At 51.0% G+C, this 21,492-nt stretch overlaps 8 protein-coding genes across 8 annotated transcripts; 4 read left to right on the forward strand and 4 right to left on the reverse strand.

Moving 5' to 3' along the window:
• Positions 1 to 1,117: 1,117 nt before the first annotated feature.
• Positions 1,118 to 3,391, forward strand: CC1G_04361 (hypothetical protein; the record flags this gene model as incomplete). The annotated part of the gene is made up of 3 exons (XM_001828338.2): positions 1,118 to 2,084; positions 2,877 to 3,240; positions 3,319 to 3,391. Exons 1-3 carry the CDS (start codon positions 1,304 to 1,306, stop codon positions 3,389 to 3,391), a joined length of 1,218 nt encoding a protein of 405 aa, XP_001828390.1. The 5' UTR covers positions 1,118 to 1,303.
• Positions 3,392 to 4,642: 1,251 nt separating this feature from the next.
• CC1G_04362 (hypothetical protein) lies at positions 4,643 to 5,158 on the reverse strand (the record flags this gene model as incomplete). The annotated part of the gene is made up of 1 exon (XM_001828339.1): positions 4,643 to 5,158. The coding sequence occupies one exon, from the start codon at positions 5,156 to 5,158 to the stop codon at positions 4,643 to 4,645; it is 516 nt and encodes a 171-aa protein (XP_001828391.1).
• A 1,214-nt stretch (positions 5,159 to 6,372) lies between these two features.
• On the reverse strand, positions 6,373 to 7,656 carry CC1G_04363 (hypothetical protein; the record flags this gene model as incomplete). Its single annotated transcript, XM_001828340.1, has 1 exon — positions 6,373 to 7,656. One exon carries the CDS (start codon positions 7,654 to 7,656, stop codon positions 6,373 to 6,375), a length of 1,284 nt encoding a protein of 427 aa, XP_001828392.1.
• Positions 7,657 to 9,100: 1,444 nt separating this feature from the next.
• CC1G_13591 (hypothetical protein) lies at positions 9,101 to 10,325 on the reverse strand. The gene is made up of 4 exons (XM_002912012.1): positions 10,088 to 10,325; positions 9,900 to 10,019; positions 9,487 to 9,791; positions 9,101 to 9,427 (listed from the first exon to the last, which is right to left on the reverse strand). Exons 1-3 carry the CDS (start codon positions 10,246 to 10,248, stop codon positions 9,503 to 9,505), a joined length of 570 nt encoding a protein of 189 aa, XP_002912058.1. The 5' UTR covers positions 10,249 to 10,325; the 3' UTR covers positions 9,101 to 9,427; positions 9,487 to 9,502.
• A 228-nt stretch (positions 10,326 to 10,553) lies between these two features.
• On the forward strand, positions 10,554 to 11,092 carry CC1G_04367 (trm112; the record flags this gene model as incomplete). The annotated part of the gene is made up of 4 exons (XM_001828344.1): positions 10,554 to 10,736; positions 10,792 to 10,875; positions 10,930 to 11,007; positions 11,066 to 11,092. The coding sequence occupies 4 exons, from the start codon at positions 10,554 to 10,556 to the stop codon at positions 11,090 to 11,092; spliced, it is 372 nt and encodes a 123-aa protein (XP_001828396.1).
• A 295-nt stretch (positions 11,093 to 11,387) lies between these two features.
• Positions 11,388 to 14,263, forward strand: CC1G_04368 (other/FunK1 protein kinase; the record flags this gene model as incomplete). The annotated part of the gene is made up of 8 exons (XM_001828345.1): positions 11,388 to 11,858; positions 11,912 to 11,986; positions 12,037 to 12,300; positions 12,357 to 12,662; positions 12,716 to 13,112; positions 13,162 to 13,544; positions 13,600 to 13,653; positions 13,709 to 14,263. 8 exons carry the CDS (start codon positions 11,388 to 11,390, stop codon positions 14,261 to 14,263), a joined length of 2,505 nt encoding a protein of 834 aa, XP_001828397.1.
• Positions 14,264 to 15,183: 920 nt separating this feature from the next.
• Positions 15,184 to 18,342, forward strand: CC1G_04369 (other/FunK1 protein kinase; the record flags this gene model as incomplete). The annotated part of the gene is made up of 7 exons (XM_001828346.2): positions 15,184 to 15,798; positions 15,855 to 16,178; positions 16,230 to 16,541; positions 16,597 to 17,008; positions 17,067 to 17,449; positions 17,505 to 17,558; positions 17,614 to 18,342. 7 exons carry the CDS (start codon positions 15,184 to 15,186, stop codon positions 18,340 to 18,342), a joined length of 2,829 nt encoding a protein of 942 aa, XP_001828398.2.
• A 326-nt stretch (positions 18,343 to 18,668) lies between these two features.
• On the reverse strand, positions 18,669 to 21,033 carry CC1G_04370 (tat-interactive protein; the record flags this gene model as incomplete). The annotated part of the gene is made up of 10 exons (XM_001828347.2): positions 18,669 to 19,102; positions 19,156 to 19,343; positions 19,394 to 19,508; positions 19,574 to 19,667; positions 19,722 to 19,786; positions 19,826 to 19,916; positions 19,971 to 20,060; positions 20,118 to 20,373; positions 20,448 to 20,862; positions 20,958 to 21,033. The coding sequence occupies 10 exons, from the start codon at positions 21,031 to 21,033 to the stop codon at positions 18,669 to 18,671; spliced, it is 1,824 nt and encodes a 607-aa protein (XP_001828399.2).
• Positions 21,034 to 21,492: the final 459 nt, after the last annotated feature.

The following is a 21,492-nucleotide window of genomic DNA, read 5'->3' on the forward strand; positions in this document are numbered from 1 at the left end:
AAACGAACCGAGAGGGTAAAGGGCATCGAGTCCTAAAAGCGCAATATCATTGATATTGATCATCTACTTTGGAAATGACTTGACTGTTTTCTGACTGCAGGCATGGAAGCGGTGTAGGTGGTAGTAAGCCCGCAAGGAACGTTGCTGTGTCAAGTGGTATTTCAATGGTATTTTATGCTATGCGGGTTGTGCTTATCTGTTACGGCAGATAAGCGAGCAGGTTTTGGGTTGCACTCGATTTCCTGTACTTGCACCCTCAAGATTGGGCTCCTGGGACACGAACCGCCTCGTGCCCTCCGGAATTTGAATTCAGACTTCGTTCCCTCTCAGGCGCCCTGCTCCTATATTATCGAACTAACCAAGCGGAAGACACGGCAGCGCGACGTGAGACACTTCTTTCCGACGAGTAGGGGGAATGAACTTGGAAGGTTCGAGTTGAGTGAAACTGACAAAGCTATATGACGGCGTTAGGGATAATATTGGTCTCATGACAGGAGATTTCGGAATGAGGAACACCGCAAGGCGAAAGCTATGCATCGGTGTATGGCCTGCGACCTCGTTTCTTCTAGGCTGGCCAGGGGGCTCGAGTCAGCAGATCCTGTCTCATAGCCTAAGCCTGTATTCACATAGGCCTAGGGGCGGCGGTGGCGAACCACCCCTTCCACGCCATCCCCATCCCCATGGGTTAGGAAGCACCTTCCCTCACAATCCAACAATCGTTATGGCTTTGCTATCGGCGGGTGTTGTTTGTTACCGTGCTTTCATGGCGACGATGCGAGATTGAAACATCGATACCTCTGACTGGCTTGTATTGTCTGCTGGCCTTGTAAGGAGACAAAATGCAATCGTTCGAACCGGGTCAGGCTATCTAGTAGACGGCGTGAATGCTAAATACAATAAAGAGGTGTGATGGGTTCGAAGAAGCAGCTTTAGCGCCGGAGTCAATAACGCTTATTCTGAGCATTCAGGTCATCATCAAGGACTTGTCGGTACCTTGGCCGTGCCGTTCTTGGATGATGGCATAGCAAAAAAGTCGAATCTGAGATCATCCTGATTCCTGTGAGCAATTGGCTCTCCCCTAGTCGCAGCCTCCCAACTTACTTAATGCTCGCAACGTGTTTCCATTCATTTTGATTCCTTTTCCCTACTACTAGCTTCTTTTCATATCTGCCGCGTAACGCAGGTCGTCGTCGTCGTCGCTTACAACCACCACCAACGCTTCTTCGGTATACCCGACCGTGACGGCCACGCTTGCTGTGCTCATCGTCGCCTCTTGTTCGCTCTCTTCCCAACGCTGACCTCGATGGCTGCTGAATCCCCCAGCAATGCTCTAAACGACGCCAAAGAACCAGAGGGAGTCGAGAAGAACAATAACGACAATGGGGCAAGTCGAGACTCGGATACGGGTGAACAAGATGACCAACCGTGCGCAGTAGCTGGTGGCCCCATCGCCGACGCCGAATCTGTATGTTCCCCCACTTTATTGTCGACTGTGCCTGGAGGCGAAGTCGAGCCAGCGCCACAAAGCGTCTCCGAGGAGCCTGCAGGTCCTGAAGAACCGGTCGAGATTGGCGATATTGGCGATGCTGCAGGGTCTGTACCCGAGCCACTGCCCACATCCGAGGAGAAGGAGTCTGTGAGCCAGGAAATGCCGGAATCTTCGCCCTCCTCGAGTTCTCAAGACCAGGTCGAGACGCTCGCCTCGACGTCCTGTGTGACTCTGGAAGACCAAAAGCCCACAGACGCGCCAGCACCGGAATCCGCGTCCTCCCCACCGCCTCTCCCGGACATGCAGACAACAGTCGCCCAAGCAGTCGCCGCTTTCAGACCTTCACCGCGCGATGTTATTTCGGGCATTGCTCCTCACCTTTTCGACGAGCGACGAAGAAGAGCGAACCAGCCTCGACGTTCGTCCGTTCCGACGATCTATTTATACAAAAGAAGGCCTAAAGCTTCGCCGCTACGCAAGTGTGTGGTCATTCATTCGTCACTCGACGCGGATTGGGATGCTTGGGAAAAGGAAAGCAAAGAGAGAATCGCACGGGCTGTTCCTAGGGGTATGCGAGGGATGGAGATTTACTTCTGTGAGTGCCACTGTGTTCTCATTTCTTTTTCGGTTTTCTGGTCCAATTTTTGGATTCTTCTTCTTGGTGTTCTTCGACGTTCTTTACTATTCGCTGCACACCCATGGTGAGCCATGCGCTCCTTTGAGCTTCGTCGGCACCATCGTCCGGACATTGGTGCGGCACCTTTCGTCGGCCATACGCTGCCTGCACGCGGACGTGTCCCGATTTCCGGCCACCCACGTCCAAACATACGGTTGCGCGCACAAATCGCATTCTCATACGGTATCTGCCTGTCGCGCTGTCGTGTGTGGACAGGCTCGTACTGCTCGGTGTACGCACTATCAGCGTGTTGCGCCGCGCAACGCGTATCTATCCATCGCATCATGGCTGCATCGTGGCCCTGCCGCCCATCATTGACCTCCGAAGTTTCTACTTCTCTTCCCCCCTTCCTCCTTTCGTTCATGAGTTCATCTATCACCCTTCGCACACACCACGACGATAGGACCTGTGAAAGATTTCAACCCTCATATCGTGTTGCATCATTCAAGCTTCCTTGACGTTATCTTTGCGGTGATTCAACCATCGTTTTGATATGGTTAATTTTTTGCTCTCGGGACAGCTCGAGCATCGATTCTTTGTATCACCCTATGGCTCGGTGCTGCGACGTCATCTCTTGTTCTTCCGCGTTTTCCTTTGCTTCCGATCCGTCTCATTCGCACGATCAGTTTACTAACTCAATCTTTCCTCCTCCTTCCCTTGGTCCCCATTGCACACCCAATTACTCGCCGATCCCTCCAATAACGTACATAGCCAAACGTGGTAGCAGCTCCAGCAAAGCCTCGTCCTCATCCAACAATCTCTTGACTTCGCCTCATCGTGCTTCAATCATCGATATCAACCTTGGCGTCGGGTTCAAATCCCCTCTTGCCCCTTCTCCCAAGATCGTTACCCGCTCGAGATCGAGCTCGAGAAGGAGGGCTGGAGAACACAGTCGGTCGACTTCTGATTCGTCCCATTCGAGCTTGGAAGATGGGAGCTCGAACGAGAGTTCGCCTTCGTCCTCGAGCGAGGATATCTCGATTAGCGGCGGGAGGAAAGAGTCGAGCAGTTTCCCTTGGCATAAACTCAAGTTGAGGCCAAAACTCGGAAAGGAAGGGCGCGCGTTCAGCTTCAGGTGAGTTCAGTGTCCGGGATCGAATGATTCCCATGTCGCTGACGGATTCGATCCGATTCTCTTCTGTTCGCTATGTAGAAAATTGATGGTCAAAATCAAACCTGCTCGGACTGGTACCACGGCCACGGAGAACGCGACGAACCTTCAGTAACGAAGACCCACGTCTCGTGTCAGCGGTTTGTAGAACGAACCAAAAGGATCATCGCTCGTCTCGTCATCTAATTCTATCCCGGCTCCCTTTGCATGGTTGCGCTGTTTCTTCAAGTTTGAGCTATCTAATTCCGTTCCTCTTGGTGCTTCCTTCAATATCACATCCTCGTTTGACGACTACTTATTATAACTGGTTCCCATTTCATGCCCTCGTTGACGCCTGATTCATTCCAACGTAACGTTCTAAACCCTTCCTATTCACTTCACCACATAACACCCCCATTGAATCCTTAAAAATCTATCCCCTCAAGTTAACAAGAATAATCCAATTGTACACTAGTCTTACCTTCATCATGCATAGTCTTTTTTTTTTCTCCGTTTTTTGCGTTTCTTTTTTAGTATGTAATAGACATTCTATCCATCTCCGTTTGTGTTGAATGTTCCCTTGTTTGCTTCTCTTCGTACATATGGCCTTTCTTCCATTTCTTTCAAGCTTCAACTCATCGTTGCTATTGAAGTTGCCTCGTTTCCATTCCTGCTACCCTACTTTTTCCCATTGCGATTCTAACCATGCATACGTTTTCAGTACCTACCTACCTACCTGCATACATATAGACGCTTTTTATTGTCCTTTTTCCGTCTTCTGATTGTGATTCCTCATAACTTTATGATTTCTTTCTGCATTTACCCTTTTTTTTCATTTCTTTCTCTATTGACGTCTTTCGAAAGTAGTAATTGATTCTTGTCTTCTCATTTTTTCAATGAATCTAACGTGAAACGAATTTATTGGCCGAGTGGTTTCGTGTTCCCGGTGTGTCTGGTGTCTGGCCTCGGTTTTAAGCGCCCGCGCCCAGTGGGAAATAGGCGCTGATAGAGACGATGACATGGTCAATCGCAGTTTTGGGAATTGGTACCCAGCGTGTGTGATTGCTCAAGCTGTCGGGCCTGCCGGTATGCATGATACACACCGCAGTGTCAGCGACTGTGGTCGACGTTGAGCAGGGGTTCGGCCATGGCGATGCAGCTAGTCAACCGAGAGAATGCGGAAAAGTTCGGATGGCCCTCAACAGTCCATTGGGATGGATGAAAAACAGTCGCATTTAGTAAGATCCAGCCATACCAACGTATGACTATATTCGAATACAGAATAAATAAATAAATACGACCTCGTCCTGGAAGAACTACGGTACGAATGGGAGTCTGCATACGGTGCGGGTAAAGACTGCATCACAAGCCTTGATGGGCATGGCATTTACGCTCGCCGATTACGCTTGGGAGATGCCTGCTGCTTACGCCTGGCTGCCTGTTGGGCTGGAACTGGGGCCGGAGCAGGAGCTGGGGCCGGAGCGGGAGCGGGAGGAGGATTGGGCCTGATTATTCCTCCGTGGCTGTCGACGCATCGACACCTCTTGCATTCATCGGTGTCCTTCCCATTCCCAGCCATTTCACACCCATTTGCAGTTCTGTCACAACGTCCTTGGACGGATACGCAATCGGCTGCAATGCAGTTCCCGACATTCTTTCGCCGCAAGTCGTTGATCATCGCGCATCCCGTGTCCCGACCGTAAAGTAGCTCGTGTATAATATTGAGGTCTCGTCTGGTGAGTCTGTCGGAAGGAAGATAGGCCCTTTTAAGGCTACGCGCATAAGGATCTTCGTCAGTCCTTCGCCGACGGTAATACGCATCTTCGGGGTGGTATGCAGCCGAAGGCAGCACGGAGAGTGACACAAAGGCGGAAAGAGCGATAAAGGCGTGAAGAATCTTCATGATGTTGTAAATGTATGTGCGCTGGATGAGCGTAGGAAAGGTCAGCTAGAGTATTCGCTTGATAATCCAAAAGCTTGCTTGCCTTGATAGGTGACGGGGGCTCTGAGGAGTTGACCTCCCACTCACTCTCTATTTATACGGGGGACTTCAGATATTTTAAACATCGACAGCGACGTCGACATCCCGATGTGAATCGAGTTGACAGAACTGCCTTCCATTACTAACAATTGTTGTCTCTCACAGAATACATGTAACGCAGACAGTTGCTACGGGAGAATCAGAATTAGGCCCACAAAATCTCATTCTCCTGTATCTGCGCATGGTACCTATACCGCCAAGAACGGAGAATCAACTGAAAGTATCTTCTTAATGCTTCTACCTCATACTCCTCGCAACCTGAAGCCAACATCGGGCGCAAACATAGCAGTGCATCAGTTCATATTAAGACATTAGAGACACGTACCTTACGTTCTATTCCAGGTCTTATCTAGATACGCCAAGGCGTTTACACTCCTTATTTGTCTGACATGACAGTAGTAAAGTTGGCGACGATGACATTCCAGTGTCGTCCAGTGATGATGGTATGCTAGTGGCCCTACATCTGTTGTGCTATACGCATCCCCAGTGAGTAGAATGTAAGGACTTGTAACAATTTATGGAAATTGTCTGGGCGTTAGTTGACGAATGGGCGGTACCGAGGTTCACCGAGGTGGATCCTGAGCGTTGTCGACCTTCCTTTTTAGGTAAAGACAAGGCTGTTCGGGGCTATCGATCCACGAAATCTCAAATCCGAACGGAGCGGCACATCCGAGTCCGTCAATCTGCGCGGAGTCCAGTGATGACAACGACATTCATCGACTTATTCTCCGTATTGGCTGTACTAACAAAGTCGGTGGAGTGTTCTGATTAGTATGTAGTCGAGTCCTACATCAATGAGTTCAAATTTCATCACATGTACAAAACCAGATTTCGATTGTACTCTTACTACAGACATTTGCAACAGTTGCGAACAAACCATCCAAATTTCACCTTAATGAGTTACATCATGCCCCTGGGACTCGAAGAATAATTCAGTCTTGTTTGGAAAAGGTTGGTATACATTTCTGCGGCCGGAGGATGAAAGTACCGCCCATCCCATCGTCGCACGGATATGTTACCCTTGTTCAAGTTCAGAAGTCAGTCTTGTTTAACCAAAGATTTGTTTATAGAGAGCCTTACCTGCGAACATTTAGTACCCCCTTCGACTTGACGCGAGGAAAATGAGTCTCTAGCGTCTCCTTCACCAGGCCCCAATCATTTTCAGAGAGGGCAGATCGAAGAATTACTGTAAACTCCACTTCTTCCAGGTTCGGAAAGTCAACTACATCTCCCCCAAGTATATCGTCTATTTCCGTGATCCAATACAGCGCCCTCGATCCCAAGAACTCGAAAAGGATTATGTCCATTATTCGACCAGTGGGTGTGGCGCCGGGGTCGTGGAATTCCACTGCCAGTTGGAAAGTGCGTAAACCAGAAGACGGTCTACGTCTGGAGTAGGCTTGGAGGCCGAACCGTCGCGTGTATGGGATATCGAAGAGGCTTTGCCTCATGTACCGCCATGAAGCAACAAAGCTAAGTCGCGTGAGGCGGGGAAAGCGATGGAACTGGTACAGCTGTTCCGGGAAGTCTTGGGCCCATTCGAGCATAATGGTATATGCAGTCACATGTGAGCACATCGAGTGCAGGATGGTAGACCAGGGCTGCTCTGCACCCTTGAAATTGATGGCGCTGACGGATAGCTTGTGCGGCCTAAGGACGCCAACGCCCGTGTTTGCTGGGTCGCCCTTGAGGTGAGTGATGTACTTCAACAGCACTTCTACCGCACTCCCTGCTTCTCCGATGTGCAGCACCTTCAATGCTCCGAGCGGCGAGTTAGCTGCCTTGTTTGTGCGGCTGATGGGAAAGCACGCGTCTTCCTCTCTGCTGTCGACTTCAATCCTCTCTAGAGACAGGGATTGCAGATGGCAGAAATGAGCAAACGGCGTAACTGGCATGTACTTCATGCCAACCAAGTCGATTTCACGGACGTGAGGGTTTGAGAAAATGTCGAATAATGCGGCACGCAGCTGCGGTGACGCTAGTGTCCAGTTGAGGTACCAGCGAGATTTCACCGATACCTCGTGAAGCGTTACGAGCAGAGGTAGAATGGCGAGAATATCATGAGAGCGCTTGAGCCATCCATCTGCATAATCGCTTTTATGGTCCTTCGCGTCGTCGACTATCGTGAGACGCTTTGCCCTCGCGGCAACGACGGGTCGAGCTTCGATGATTTTGCGCATTTGCTTGCAACGAATCGCAGGCTTGGGAGGGCCTAGGTAGATGTGCTTCCACAAGTATAGGCGAGAACCCTCGTACCAAATACGAGCTATGAGGGAGGCTCGCTTGATGGTCTCCATATCATCTTGCAGGTGGGAGAGTACCTCTGCGACAAGCTCGAGAGGAAAACGGGGCGAGTGCATGGTGGTAATTGGGAGGCCCGAGGGAAATGGTAGACGTCGGTCGGGGAATGGGGTGCGAATGGAAGGATTGTGCTCTGGCGCTCCTAGGAATCGAGATGTTTTTCGCCACTTTGTCTCTGTAGGTCCTGATAAAGCTGTGGGCCTATGCGGCAGTGTAGATCGCCGTTATCGCCTGAGCGCTGATCATTTCGAGCTCGTCGGTATAGGGCCCTACAAGCAAATGCCGACATTGTACCATCGTCGATCTGCGAGGAACTTCCATTTTCACCGCGAGCATATCGGCCCCAAATGGAGAAAAGTCAAGGCGCAGATTCAGCGGTGCCAGATTTACTATTGGTGCAGAGAGGATTGTTGCTATTCAGAGTTTATGCAAATGAGATTACCGAGGACACGGACGTCCATAAGGTCTAGCGCTGGTAGCATCTGTTCGCCGGCACCCTATCTCGATTTCCGTGGGCTGCGTACTAATAATAGTAGTATGTCACTGATATTGTTTGGAGCAAACCGTGCGGTGTCCATCTCGGAGCTGGTTGGCGAGCCTGTTTTGTGGATTGGGAGTGCTGTTCGGGGAGGAGAGAACACCCTACAAATTCAACGTGTTGGTGCTCTCCCATGCTTGAGGCCTCTCTGAATCCCCCCTACGAGCTTTCAGAACGAAAACCAGGCCTACACAGAGATTAGAAATTCAAGTGATTTTGCGTCCGCGCTAGACCGCGGATGCTCGGTCAACACACGAGGAACACCTGAGTGGTGTTCTCCAGCGTTTTGGAAAGTGCAGAAACGGACCAGCGACAAAATCCATCACACTCAGGGGTGTGTATTACCTTTCTTTCTCGGTGAAAACCCGGGATTCGCAGAGGGGGCCTAACCATCCAGCAGAGCACCCTCTAACCTCTCGCTAGACGTCTCAGCCCAGAAGAGGCTCGCGAGGTGTATATCCACCCACAAATGCGCGAAATTGAGAGGGGCGTCTCACCATCGTTGGCACATATGTGTCGCTTGTATCCACCCGAGTTGGACTTCATGGTGTATACAGGGAGGAGGAGCATTCGGCTGAAGATTTCAAGTGGGAGGGTACGTGCTGGGATGAAGGCGTTGTGGTGGGATTTGGGGTGGAAGATCTCTTGCTGAGAGCGGGAGGCGCCTGTAGTCGATATCTGAGCGAGGGATTGAGACGTGGTCATTTATTTACTGGATATCTGGGAAGTTGTTAGGTCATGAACTGGAGACGACAGAGGACGCTCACCTCTCAGAACAAACGTGACAGAGGACTTGATGAGGGCACGCGCCAAAGCAACCAGCCTAATACGTACTTTCTACGATTATTTGCCTGTAGATCAGCCTTTCACTGGCAGGGAAAATCCAATAATCAGGTATTTTCGTTCCACATACTCTACACCAGCCATACAACCTTCTGCTCCAGCCAGAAAGCCAATTTCCGGTTCTACCTAACCTCCACCTTCCTCGTCTCCCAATCCTCCCGCAGCCTCCTCTCCACCACCTCCGAAACCTCTTTCGCCTTCTCCACAGCAACCTTGATCAACCTTAGAATCTCCTCCGTCTCCTGCGGCACACCGCCCAGTTTCTGGAGTACGCAAATTTCTTTCTGGGCGTTGAGGGCGATGGACATGAGGCCTGCGCTTAGGCGCTGCTCGAGCTGGGAGGGGTCGAGGATGGGTTGGGTGTCTGGGTAGGAGAAGAAGGCGAAGGTGAAGCAGAGGGGAGTGTGGTGGATCGCAAGGGGCATTGGTGCGCGTTCAAGGGGGGAGTGCTGGGAGAAGGGAGTGTCATTTTGTGCCATGGATCAGGGTGATAGAGAGAAAGACGTACCACGATCACTTCGTCTTCACCGATTACTTCTACCTCTGGTCTTCTGAAATGACGCAGGGCGACGATCCCCGCTAGACATGCACAGTCGAGCATGTTGCCTCCATCCGCGAGAAAGTGGAGCGTTAAGCGGATGTGCCAGACCTGATAATGGACATCTTGTTACTCTGGATTTCCCAGCGCAGATAGAAACAAGACCACATGCCCTCTGACCAGCCTGGATACATAACGACTCTTTATCCACCGCGTCACTCCTTTTGAGGACTTTGTCAAGCATACGTGTAATCGTAACTTCTTCTTCTGAGGGCCTTCATATATTCCCAGCAATGCCCACAAACAAACAATAAAGCCAATCGAAAAAAAAGAATGCGAGTTCAGAGAGGTGAGGCCCAAGGACAAGAAAGCTACATACCTACCGACCAGGTTCGTATTCGCTCGACGCCATAGGTGAAATTTCCGAATGAATCGTAATAATGCCTTCAAACGGTCTCTCTGGAGTCGGCTTCACCATTTTAGCTTCTACATTTGCTATCACCCTAGTCGTTTTGCGCATGTCAGTCAACTCGATAACCAGAGAAGTAGACCACGAAGACAGGGAACATACCGCGTTTTTCCTAGTGCACATTCTACATATCCAAGCTCAGGCCCAAATGTGATGACTGGATCCCGCATCTGCAGCGGTAAACGACCATCTAGACGAAGGTTTTCCTTGAGCGAGGCTGCGAGAAATTCTTTTTCGGGTATTGATGGAGACGGTGGTCGCATATTGGGGCTGACTTGCTGATTTCCACGGGAAGTGCTTTACTTTCCCTAATGATAAGGTGGAATCGGGTTATAAGGATTGTATGAGAGGAAAAGAACGTCGAAGACAGAGATCAAGGTTCAACAGACCATGAGCGCTTCACCAGTCTTCCAATGTTTGGATCAAAAGCCCAGACCAATCAAAGCATCAGATCTAATCTTATCTCTGCCCAAAATCTTTTGCGTCTCCGAAGCCCATCAATCACTTGTGGGGAGGGAGTGTTCACCGAGTCCTCGTTCCGCTTCCACCACCCAAAAAAACAGATGCAATGGTCCGCCTCATAACCCACAACCTTCTCGCCTGCCATGTAAAGAACTGCACCTCCAACAACTTTCCTCTACAATTCAAGGATGTGCAGCTGGAGATTCGCGAGGCAGAGTTTAATCCGGAATTTTTGAAGGGGTTTTTGCCCAAGATCGAGTGGAAGGCGTTGGTTGATAGTGCGAGACAGGTGCAGATTATCTTCTTTTGGTCACAGACGAACTCTAGAGCTGATTACTTTATAGTTGGGAAATACTTCGTTGCCGAACGAACAACCGGAGATGTTGGATGATGATTTTTTGAAGAATCTGCATCATGTTCTATTGGAGGTGTGTAGTTCCTGCTCTCAACTTTCGTATATCATATATCCCTCTTTTTTGTAGATCCACGTAGAAGAAGGCGCCATGGTATGCCCAAACTGTAAACACGAGTACCCAATCTCGAGTGGGATCCCCAACATGGTGCGCACCTCCTCCATTCTCCGTTGCTCATATCGTCTGAACAAGGGCATGTCACCAGCTGCTGGCCGAACACGAGATTGCTTGATCAATATTCCCACTACAGACTTGAGAGCGACGACCTACCACCATCTTTTTCGGGCTGTACTGTATATTTATGCGACATAACGACGACGATTTCGATTGTGATTCTATCGCTTCCTCGACAGTCCATTTATTTAATGCGGATCAAAAGGCGACCTCTAAGTAGTACGCGACAGGGGCATTTCGCATTCCGCCACCAGCTTTGGTTGTCGGCTTGCGCGTACGTCGTTCAAATCCGTCTTTCACAAACATCACAGCTCGCATTTCGGGAGAGGCAACCAAGAACTGCCAAAACAACCATGACAGACTCCACCGAAGCGGAGAGCCTCTATCTCAACTTCAGAGGGAAACCGATGCTCCTGTCCGACGAAGTCAAGTACCACACCAGCCTCTGCGCTCTCGAAGATTTCATCGACCTGCTGCTCTCTCCATCTCTGAATGGCGCTGAGGTGGCATCCATCCTCGATCTCCTCTCCCTATCCGGGAAGTATTCGACGGAAAGGGAACGTTGGGAAGCTGGACTACCCGAGGCCAAGGGGGAATCAGAGCAAAGCTATGCTGCACCTTTTGTGGACATTTCCAACTCCATCCTAAAGGCAGTTGTGGATGTCAAAGGTGCCAGCTCACTCGCTCTACCGTCGACCTGGCAGCAAGGGCACGCGGGAAGGACATTTCAAAATGACCTTGACAGACTTGCCACACCAGACTTGGTGAATGTGACGGTGAATCAGCCTGACGCCGACCTACAGGAACGCAAGGGGCCTTTCAAGGTGCGTTGTCGGATTCTGTGTACGGTTAACACGGAGCTGAGCAGGACCACTAGGAAGAAGAGACGGTTGACGAGGGTATGGAACGGCCAGCAAAGCGGCGGAGACTAGATGACACCGTCAATTCTCAGGTACGACATTCAAGATAAACCCTGGAGGCCCAACTTGACTGTCTCGCCAGGGTGGTACATCGCTAGACACCGCACGACTTGAACGCACAATTTGGCCCAGAACCCTCGTCGTGGGCGTAGTCCACTCCGACAATGAAGGCGCGGGCATCTGGCAGGGTGTCGTACGGCTAGCAACGGGCCTTCGGAACATCCTATGGAACCAACAAGATCGTCGATTCGCATTCGGGCTTCTGTTCTTCCATCGCTCCCTTTCGCTGTGGTACTGCGACCGTTCCGGTGCCCTGGGCGCAGACAAGTTACTCGACATCGACAAGGTATGCATTGTACCACATCCAAGGTACACAGAGCCGGAACCTCATGCCGATTGTAGCATCCGGACATGTTCGTACGGGTCATGGCCACCCTCGCTACAATGTCACCTCAGCAACTGGGATTCGATCCAACAATGAAGATCGTGGTGCCGAACTACCCACCCTCGTTCAGCTATTCCTTGCCGCTTGACAAGATTCCGACGCAACGAAAGTGGTTGCATTGGCGAATCGAAATCGCGGGAGCCACGTACCAAACTGTGGAACTAGTCAGCGTGGATCGAACCGAAGTAATGTGCGGTGGAGGCATCCATGTATGGCGGGCGTATCGCCTGGATGAACGAGGTTCTTTCAGCGAAAACGACAAGGTAAGAGCTCTCCGGAGTATTGTGTACACCACGATAACCTCCTTTGCCGCCAGCTGGTGCTCATCAAGCAGCATTGGCGACCCTTTTCGGATCGAAATTGGCGTAACGAACTGGACGTCTACCACCTCCTAGGCAATTTCGATGGCCAGAAACCAGTTCCGTGCGTTGGCGAAGACGTACACCAGACCAACACCCTGCGAGATTTCCGCAAAAGCATCACAAAGACAAGCCTCACCGGTTACCTTGACATCGACAAGCGTAGTCTGCCGGAGTCCAGCGCTCAGTTTCTCCTTCGTTTGACCTATGCCAACGACAAGAACCGTCCAGAACAAACTCGAGACTTCCTGGAGCGAGTTCTGACCAGACTGGTCATTCCCATCAACGGGATTTTGCTAGAGAAGGCAACAGGACTAAGAGAATTGGTATCGGTACTTCTGGACGTCGTGAAAGGTCAGATCTCCGTTGTAGTTTGTTACTGACACTCACCTGAACATCGCAGATTACGAGTGGATGTACTACAGCAAGGGCGTCTGTCATGGCGGTATCACTGTTGGAAGCATCTTCATCGACCATGAGACGCGGCGAGGGCATCTAGCGGACTATCATCATGCGAGGGATCATGGCCCCAACTACAAACCGAGGAAGGTGTCGTCGCTGCGGGAGGAGCTGCCCGAACATTTGGCTGAATTCCGCAAATACCGCCCTCAGTCGGAGGTTTCAGATAACCTCGCACTTTTGATCCTTTACCTCCAGCGAACAACCTTCCCGGAAGATGCTGCGCTCGAGGCAGTACCCTGTATACACAGGTACATCCGGTCCGATGGCGCATCGTCGAACAGGCCACTCGAAATATCAGACATGCTTCCAGGGCTGGAGAACGATGTACGTACCTTTAACGACTTTTCCTGTACCCTTTTGACGGTAGTCGTTGGTCCAGCCTGTCCTCCCTCCAGATTTCTCTGAATGCACAGCAATACATGCCGTGGCGACTGTGAGTGAACCGAGTCCTGCCTCTTTTCCCACCTGCTCAAACATCTTTGCAATAGGGCACTGTCGCGTTCATGAGCCATAAATTGCTTCGCGATGACGACGAAACCCACAGCGCAATACACGACATGGAGTCATTATTTTGGGTCCTTTTCTTCCTCTGCCTCACCCGTGAAGGGCCCGGCGGAAGGCAGCGACCTGAGCCAGAGGATGACGTCAAAGGTGACGAGCTCTACGAAGCTTCCCTTCTACGCTATCATCTCTTCGAGGGCAGCAAGGACGAGATTGAGAAATTGAAAGGGGATATGTTCTCTATGACTATTCGCGACAAGATGCTGCGAGTGCTGGAGGACCATGTGTTCCCCTGGTTCCACCCCTCCTTCAAGCCCCTCAATGAGCTGCTTTCCGAGTGGTGGGCAATTCTCTGCAGCGGCTTCCGCCGGTACGGAAATGTCTTATGTCGCCACTACCCAGTTACCGCGTTTCGTCACGCTTTGGAGAAAGCTCTTGAGAAACTCCCAGCGGAGCCAGGCCCAAATGACGTACTCGTGCAGCAGCAGCTGGACATGGCAAGCGTGCGCAGGGATGCCATTGCCCTCGCTCAAAGTGTTTGATTCTCTGTGTTTCTGCGGAACCGCCTCACGTTTGGAGGATACTGGGTCTATACTTAATGTATATCCGGATTGATTATGCATCCTCCAGCTTATCGATTGGAACTGCAACGTTGAGTGCCACCTTGGGACAGTATGGGGTTGGACGGGATTGTGTCAAGTACATTAATGTAAGGGCCCGACACACATTGTGCCGCTACACCAAAAGGTAGCATGACTGAAGAGTTAACTTCTTCAGCCACCGTCGGGACTCGGGTATATGAGCGTATGGGACCGCGCTGTGAGCCTCCCCGCCTTACAATTAAGCGCCCGTCGGTAGCTAACCTGACCATGTTTTCAATGTTGTTCGTGAATCGACAGTCCGATAAACGTGCGCGTGGTGTCCACTGGACTCGGTGTGTCACCTTGAGTACTTCATGTCAATGACCACGGCCTTTCTGGTAGGGGACGAAGTCAGCATGCTGGGAATGTGGCTGTGCAGTTGCCAGCGCCTCTCTGGAACTGGCGCTGGCAAACTCTTCTCTTCCCCGTACATCTGAGCGCAGTGTTGGTCGGTCTTTTCATCGCGTCTGCACTCCCATAAAGCGTTCTCTCAGATGCTGACAGGCAACTTCTACAGGTAAATAGCATTATTGGTGGACCCACACAAGCAAATAGGGCATGCCACTGCTGTCAGTGTTTGACACGCAGAACTCGTCGATCTCCGAGCACCGTGTTCGAATCCATCTGTAGCAATCGATAAGGGTCTGCTGACCAGCTCCTGCCAAACAGGAACTGTCCTCAAGGCTGGTGCACCGATATAAGGTGAACGTGCCCAAACCGTGTTCAGAGGTGTGTCCTCTTCTTCATTCTCACTTTTCAGCCGCCCATGGGAACCACTTTTCAGATCTCGCAACAAGCCCGATAGTCAAGTCAAGGCGGAGATGACGACAAGCAGCCATGCAACCACTGCAGATGAGGTGAAAGCGGCTGTCGTTCACGACCTAGACGGTCAGAGCCGAATCTGCAGCCTCCACGATCTTCTCAAGCTCCTTGGCCAACCTTTGACTGACTCTGAGGTTGACGAGGTCCTCGGTTCTCTTTCGGACCACTATACCCAGCAAACAGGCTGGAAAGGCCTTCCTGAGAAAGCGGGTGGGCCGGAGACGGCTTATTACACGCCACTCGCAGCCATCTTCAACGCTATCACCAAGGAGGCAGTCCGGAAAGTCAACAAGCGCGCACCCGAATCACCGATTATACCGTCCACATGGCTGGATTGTCACTCTTCAGCACCCAAGTCGAATGTCGAAGGCGCGAGCAAGATACGCCCAGATCTTCTCAGTGCTATTCTCAATCCGGGGGACAATGTCGAGGATCTGGTAGCAAGCTTCAAGGTGCGTGAGGCCTCTCCTAGTGTCAAGGCCGTGGCGGCAACCGGTTCTGTGCAGGAGCTGCATGACACTGAGGATGATGAAGAAAACGACAACACAGACGACTCGGATAAACCAAACCCAAAGCGACAAAAGACAGAAGGCGGAGAAGCTGAGGAGGTCCAGGTATGTGGTTTCTTAGTTGTGCCCAATTGGCTTTGCCTTGCTAACCTCTTGTCCAGGAGGACCCCCTGCAGACCGACGCACAGAATGGATCCGATGCTCAGGCCGCACCGCAGCCACAGGCCCAGCCCACCGAGTCGCAGGCCCCACCCAAGCCAATCGCCTCGTGGCTCAGGACTCTCCTGGTCGCTGAAGTCAAACCAAACCGGAACGACGACTGGGACTCAGTCATCCAATTATCCACCTATCTTCGACAAATTCTTCGAGAGCAGCATGATCGCCGCTTCGTGTTTGGCATCGTTATCTTTCACCGCTCATTGTCCCTGTGGTACTGCGATCGGTCGGGACTCCTCGGTGCTGACCAGACGGTCGACATTGACAAGGTATGCTGCAACATTAAGACGAAAAAGGGACCCCACCAACAACCTACACAGGACCCCAAGACCTTTGTTCGCATCATGGCCAGTTTTGCAACCATGAATCCGGAACGTTTGGGGTTTGACCCTGCTATGAAGATGCTTGTTCCGAACCGTCCACCTACCTACAGTTATCGACTACCTTTCCACGAGTTGCCAAAGCACCGACATTCACTGCGTTGGGAAATAGTCATCGAGGGCGAATTCTACCATACAGTCGAGCCGCTGAGTGTAGCTCGATCAGAAATCATGTGTGGTCGCGCTACGCTTGTGTGGAGAGCGTTTCGACTGAGCGATTATACCAATGAGCCCAATACCGAAGACTTGAAGGTGTGTTGTTTCAGGCTGTTGTACCAACATTTCGGATGGCCTGACGTTTCGTCAGCTATACATCATCAAGCAATCATGGCGACCGAACGTGGGTGGCGCTACTGAACTTGAACTCTATAGCCGTTTGGGGGATTTTGGTGGCAGGAGGAAGGATCCTGTGTGCCATGGCGAAGATGTTGAAGGATCCAATACCCAGAAGGACTTCCGCCGCGGTATTCACACAGAGCCGGCCAAGGATATTGTCGGGAAAGGCTCAAAGGGCGGGGCACAGCAAAGGACACTGTCAGAGCCCCGCGACGAGCACAACCTTGTCCACAATACCTTTTCAGCGAAAAACCCTCCCAAGATTGCGCAAGAGTTCATGGAACGAGTTCAATGTCGGCTCGTCATCCCTGTGAATGGCACAGCAATCAAAATGTTTACGAGTCTGAAGGAATTAGTGAAAGTCCTGCTTGATGCAGTGAAAGGTCAGCCCTTGTTCTGTGTTCTGTGCTCGTTATCGTGATGCTCATCCCCAAGTGATAGACTATGAGTGGGCCTATTATCAGAAGGGCATCTGTCATCGCGACATCAGTATTGGCAACATCGTTATGGAAATCCTCGAGCGTGAAGGAAGTCTGATTGACTTTGATCATGCGAAGGATCTTGGTCCCAACTACAAACCGAAAAGAGTCTCATCGCTCCGCAAGGAGCTGCATGATCATTTGGTTGAATTCCGCAAAATCTGCCCTCAGTCGGTTTCGGACAATCTTGCTCTTCTGCTCCTTCATCTTACCCGGTCCAAAAAAACCGGTCGAAGCAATGCATCGACTGCGAAGACCCGTCTCGATCACTACCTTGAGTCTGCGGGCGCATCACCCAACAGGCCTCTCAAAATATCAGATATGCTTCCAGGGCTGGAGGACGATGTACGTCCCTTGGAACACCTTTCTCCTACTCTTCTGACGGTAGTCGTTGGTCCAGCCTGTCCTCCCTCCAAGTTTCTCTGAACGCACAGCAATACATGCCGTGGCGACTGTGAGTGAACCGAGTCCTGCCTCTTTTCCCACCTGCTCAAACATCTTTGCAACAGGGCACTGTCGCGTTCATGAGCCATAAATTGCTTCGCGATGACGACGAAACCCACAGCGCAATACACGACATGGAGTCGTTATTCTGGGTTGTGGTCTTCCTCTGCCTGACCCGTGAAGGGCCCGGCGGAAAACGGCGCCCGGAGCCCAAGGATGATGTCAAAGGTGACGAGCTCTACGAAGCTTCTCTTCGACGCTATTATCTCTTCGAGGCCCCAAAGGAAGAGATTCGGAAGATAAAATGTATTATGTTTTCTCTGACTATTCGCGAGACGACACCGCCAGTACTGGAGAACGATATATTCCCCTGGTTCCACCCCTTCTTCAAACCTCTCCACGGGCTGCTCGCTGAATGGTGGGCAATCCTATGCAGCGGGTTCGACGAGGAGGGAAATATCCTATGTCGCCATTACCCTGTTGCTGCGTTTCGCGACGCCGTGGACAAGACTCTGGAGGAGCTGAAGAAACTCGACAAGCCGGACGACTTTGCCCTCATTCAACAACGGACGCAAATGGCAAGGGTAAAATCAGCGGCCATTCAGCTCACTCGAAGTGTCCTTCCTCACCATACCGGCCGTCAAGGAGCGAAACGGAAGGTAGACACCGTCGAAGGTGCCACAACGCCGCCCAAGGTACATTCGGATCTCCCGCTATCCCTCGATCCAAGTCCCATGGGTAAGGTCCATAAAGGAGCGAACTTGCATCTCCAAGCTCGACGCAAAGGTGAATGAAGATTTAGATAGTATTTAAATCTGGACTCCGCTAATGTTTACAATACGATGTTCCTTTTTAAGCCCTTCTATGCGCGAGCGCTCGGATTGTGTGCTGATCCAAACCACCACCATACGCATGCAGCTCAAAGGTACGAATACCCAGTACCCACATGTATGTAATGGAACACTCCTGCGCGTCCGAGCAAGGGAGCCTCGTTCTCAACTTCAACACCCAAAGATAATGGGCCTCACCTTCGACAAAGTGAAGAACCACTGCTCCTTCGAAACTCAGACCCCGCACACCATCCGGACAAAGTATCATATAATAATGTCGTGCTACAAGATCAATCCAACTTTGGCGGCGTACCAATACACACATATCTCAGATCAATACACATCTTCTTCACATTTCTCTCCTGCGCAACCATCTCCACCAACTCCCTGGTTATAACAATCGTCTCCATCTCCCCATCGCCATCGCTTCCATTAATATGGATAGCACCCTCCTTCTCGACAGTACCATTCAACCCCTCGCTCACTCCCCGTCCATTGGCACCTTCACTCCCACTTCGAGATGACGATGATGAGGCCATTTTGCGCTCCTTGGCTAGACGCTTCATCAAGAGACCGCATTCATTCAAAGCAAAGGCGGTGTCCTCCACTCGGAGGTTGCAAGCACGAGCAATGTCGGTCAGCGTACACCGGATGTTGACATGCGTCTTCGCGCTACCGTCTTTCTCCATCACAGTTTCGAATTCTCTGTTCAAGAACACCTCATCTGTAAGCTTAGGTTAGAAGGGAACAGAAAAGGGATGAGCGGAAGCAACTCACCGTCCATCTCATCAAACATCGTCCGAGGCGCATCCACCGGCGGTATACTCCTCGCCTTCTTCCGCTTTCCAGGCTCGTAGTTGGGGTCGACAACCTCTCCGGGCGTCGAAGCTCGAAGATCAGGGAAATTGCCTTTATTTTTGACGATAAGCCCGTCGGAGCCCGGTGGCAGAGTCGAAAGGACATGTCTACAGCACAGCTATCAGGGAGAGCTCGGGTGAGGGGAAAGGCAACGCACCGGAAGAATCGGATGAGTGTGGCTACCCAATATGCGAGGTAGCTTCGGAGACCTAGGTCGGATAACGGTCGTTCAGGTGAACCAACCTTCTTCGCCCGTCTCGACAGTTCATAGCCTGGCGAACAATGAAGGGCTACGTCAGACCCCGGCCACTGACGTGACAAAGAACAGAGGTCTCACTGAACTCAATCATGAGCATTCCATACCCCTTTCGCTGGTATTGTGGCAAGGTCATGATACATGCAAGATTATAGTCATCGAACGATGCTTTCTCCTACACCGTCGAAGAAACATCAGCTTCAGCCTTCTCGTACTTGTGACGACGCACCTTTGAGAAGAATCCAATGATATGTTCCCGAGAGGAATCCGAGTCCGTCAGGACGTAGAAAAGGACTATGTGGTGATGTTAAATCGAGCCTACGACAGGAATACGAAACCAGAACGTGCAATTATCCAAATCGAAGTAAAGTGTTTTGACATCGATGAAGAGCTTTCCGAACAGTGAGAGATTCTGGCAATACAGCTGCAAGGTTGTCAAAGAGCAAGGGACGACAACGACGTAGAAGCCAGTACACACCCTTTGTGTAGCACCATCCAGCTCCCGAATAGCATGCGCCCCCCGTTTATAAACGTACTGCCCAGGCGGATGGTCCATCGTACAACCTCTCTACACAGTCGACGTTCATTAGCCTTCCACACAAGCAAAATACGGGGAAAACCACACCTTATGTATCTCCCAAGGAACACCATCCGAGAAATACTTCAAACACCTATCACAAACCCAAAGATTCGGTAGCTCAGCACCATGCGGCCTGTTCAACAATCCAGCAAAAAGGTCGGATGCTCGAGCTCTCGATCGACCACCGCCTGTAGCACGCGGAACAGGTGCAGATCCAGGATGTGCTAGTTTGCTATAGGCAGCCGATAGAGCTTGGTTCTCTTCAAAGTCGAAATCCACAAGTGGGTATGGCGAGTAGTACCTGTCCATGCACCAAACCAGTATTGTGAGCCACCGACACACCAAACGAACGAGACGGAAAAAAACGAAACGCACCAAGTCTTAATCTTGTAATCCCCAAAGTAGACATCCTCAAAGTTTCGTTTGGCAGTGATCTTCTTGTGTTGCTCGAGATCGTACTCTTCCTCCGTCAAGACCACCTCCTCTGGTTGCTGCGCCGCGAGTTGGAGATGATAGTCGTTCGGCTGGGATGACGTTCCTGCTTCGCTCGATCCATGTCCGTTCATATCGTGTTCTGCATGTCCAGGACTGGCCGAGCGATCCCTTCCTCCGTGACCGCGTTTGCGCTTTCGACCGGCTGTTGTCGAGGCTCCTTCAGGGTCGTTCGGAAATCGAGGGTCTTGCTCGGGTATACAGCAGGATTCAGGGACCCATGCGTCTAATCTCTTGTCTTCTCCGATATAATGTACAAAGCACCGGTCGTCTGTGCGTTCAAGAACGTGTGCGCGTTCTGAATGTGGTTTCATAGGTTGGGTTTATAGGACGAGAATGTCGAAGGGGGATTCATTAACGAGATAAGACAATTTCCATAGAAGCATAACTTACTTTGGGTGCCATCTGAACCTGTCACGACGTAAACAGGACCTTCAGGCTGAACTTGAACAACATGTAGCGGGGGCATCGTATAGTGATCTCTTCCTTTCGAGCAGGAATTTAGAAAGCAGTGTGTTCACGAGCGCCACTGGAGGATGAAATCAATGTCTTGCAAGTGTTGTTTACATGCAGCGCCTCTCGAATTCAAGAAAGCGAGTCGAGGACGTCCAAACCAGAAAAGAGGGTTCAGAAAGAAATGATTTGGCATGCCGCCGCGTCTATCATGCCCAAACTCGTTCCGGCCTCCAAACAATTGACCGGATCTTTCTTCCAAGAAGCGTAGCTCGCCCTAAAGTCTGTTTCATTCCAGCAATTGGCGGGGGGAGAGGTATTAGATTGTAAAGGGATATATAGAAAGAATAGTACTAGCTATGCTCTTTTTATACGTGACCACATGACGATGTAAAGAATGGAAGGTAGAAGGAAAAGCTATACAATCAACTCCCAGTGAAACCTTCGAGCCGTCCCCTCATCCCCGCCTTCGCGT

Source organism: Coprinopsis cinerea, assembly GCF_000182895.1.
Source record: "Coprinopsis cinerea okayama7#130 chromosome 1 map unlocalized cont3.1, whole genome shotgun sequence".
Taxonomy (NCBI): Eukaryota; Fungi; Basidiomycota; class Agaricomycetes; order Agaricales; family Psathyrellaceae; genus Coprinopsis; species Coprinopsis cinerea.

What these genes read in the sequence shown, in the direction of transcription:
- CC1G_13591 (XM_002912012.1), bottom strand. Translation starts at nt 10,248, where the DNA reads ATGCGACCACCGTCTCCATCAATACCCGAAAAAGAATTTCTCGCAGCC. An exon ending in TGTGCACTAGGAAAAACGCG is followed by an intron (nt 10,020 to 10,087) that starts GTATGTTCCCTG and finishes CAAAACGACTAG; the next exon opens with GGTGATAGCAAATGTAGAAG. An exon ending in AGCGAATACGAACCTGGTCG is followed by an intron (nt 9,792 to 9,899) that starts GTAGGTATGTAG and finishes GAATATATGAAG; the next exon opens with GCCCTCAGAAGAAGAAGTTA.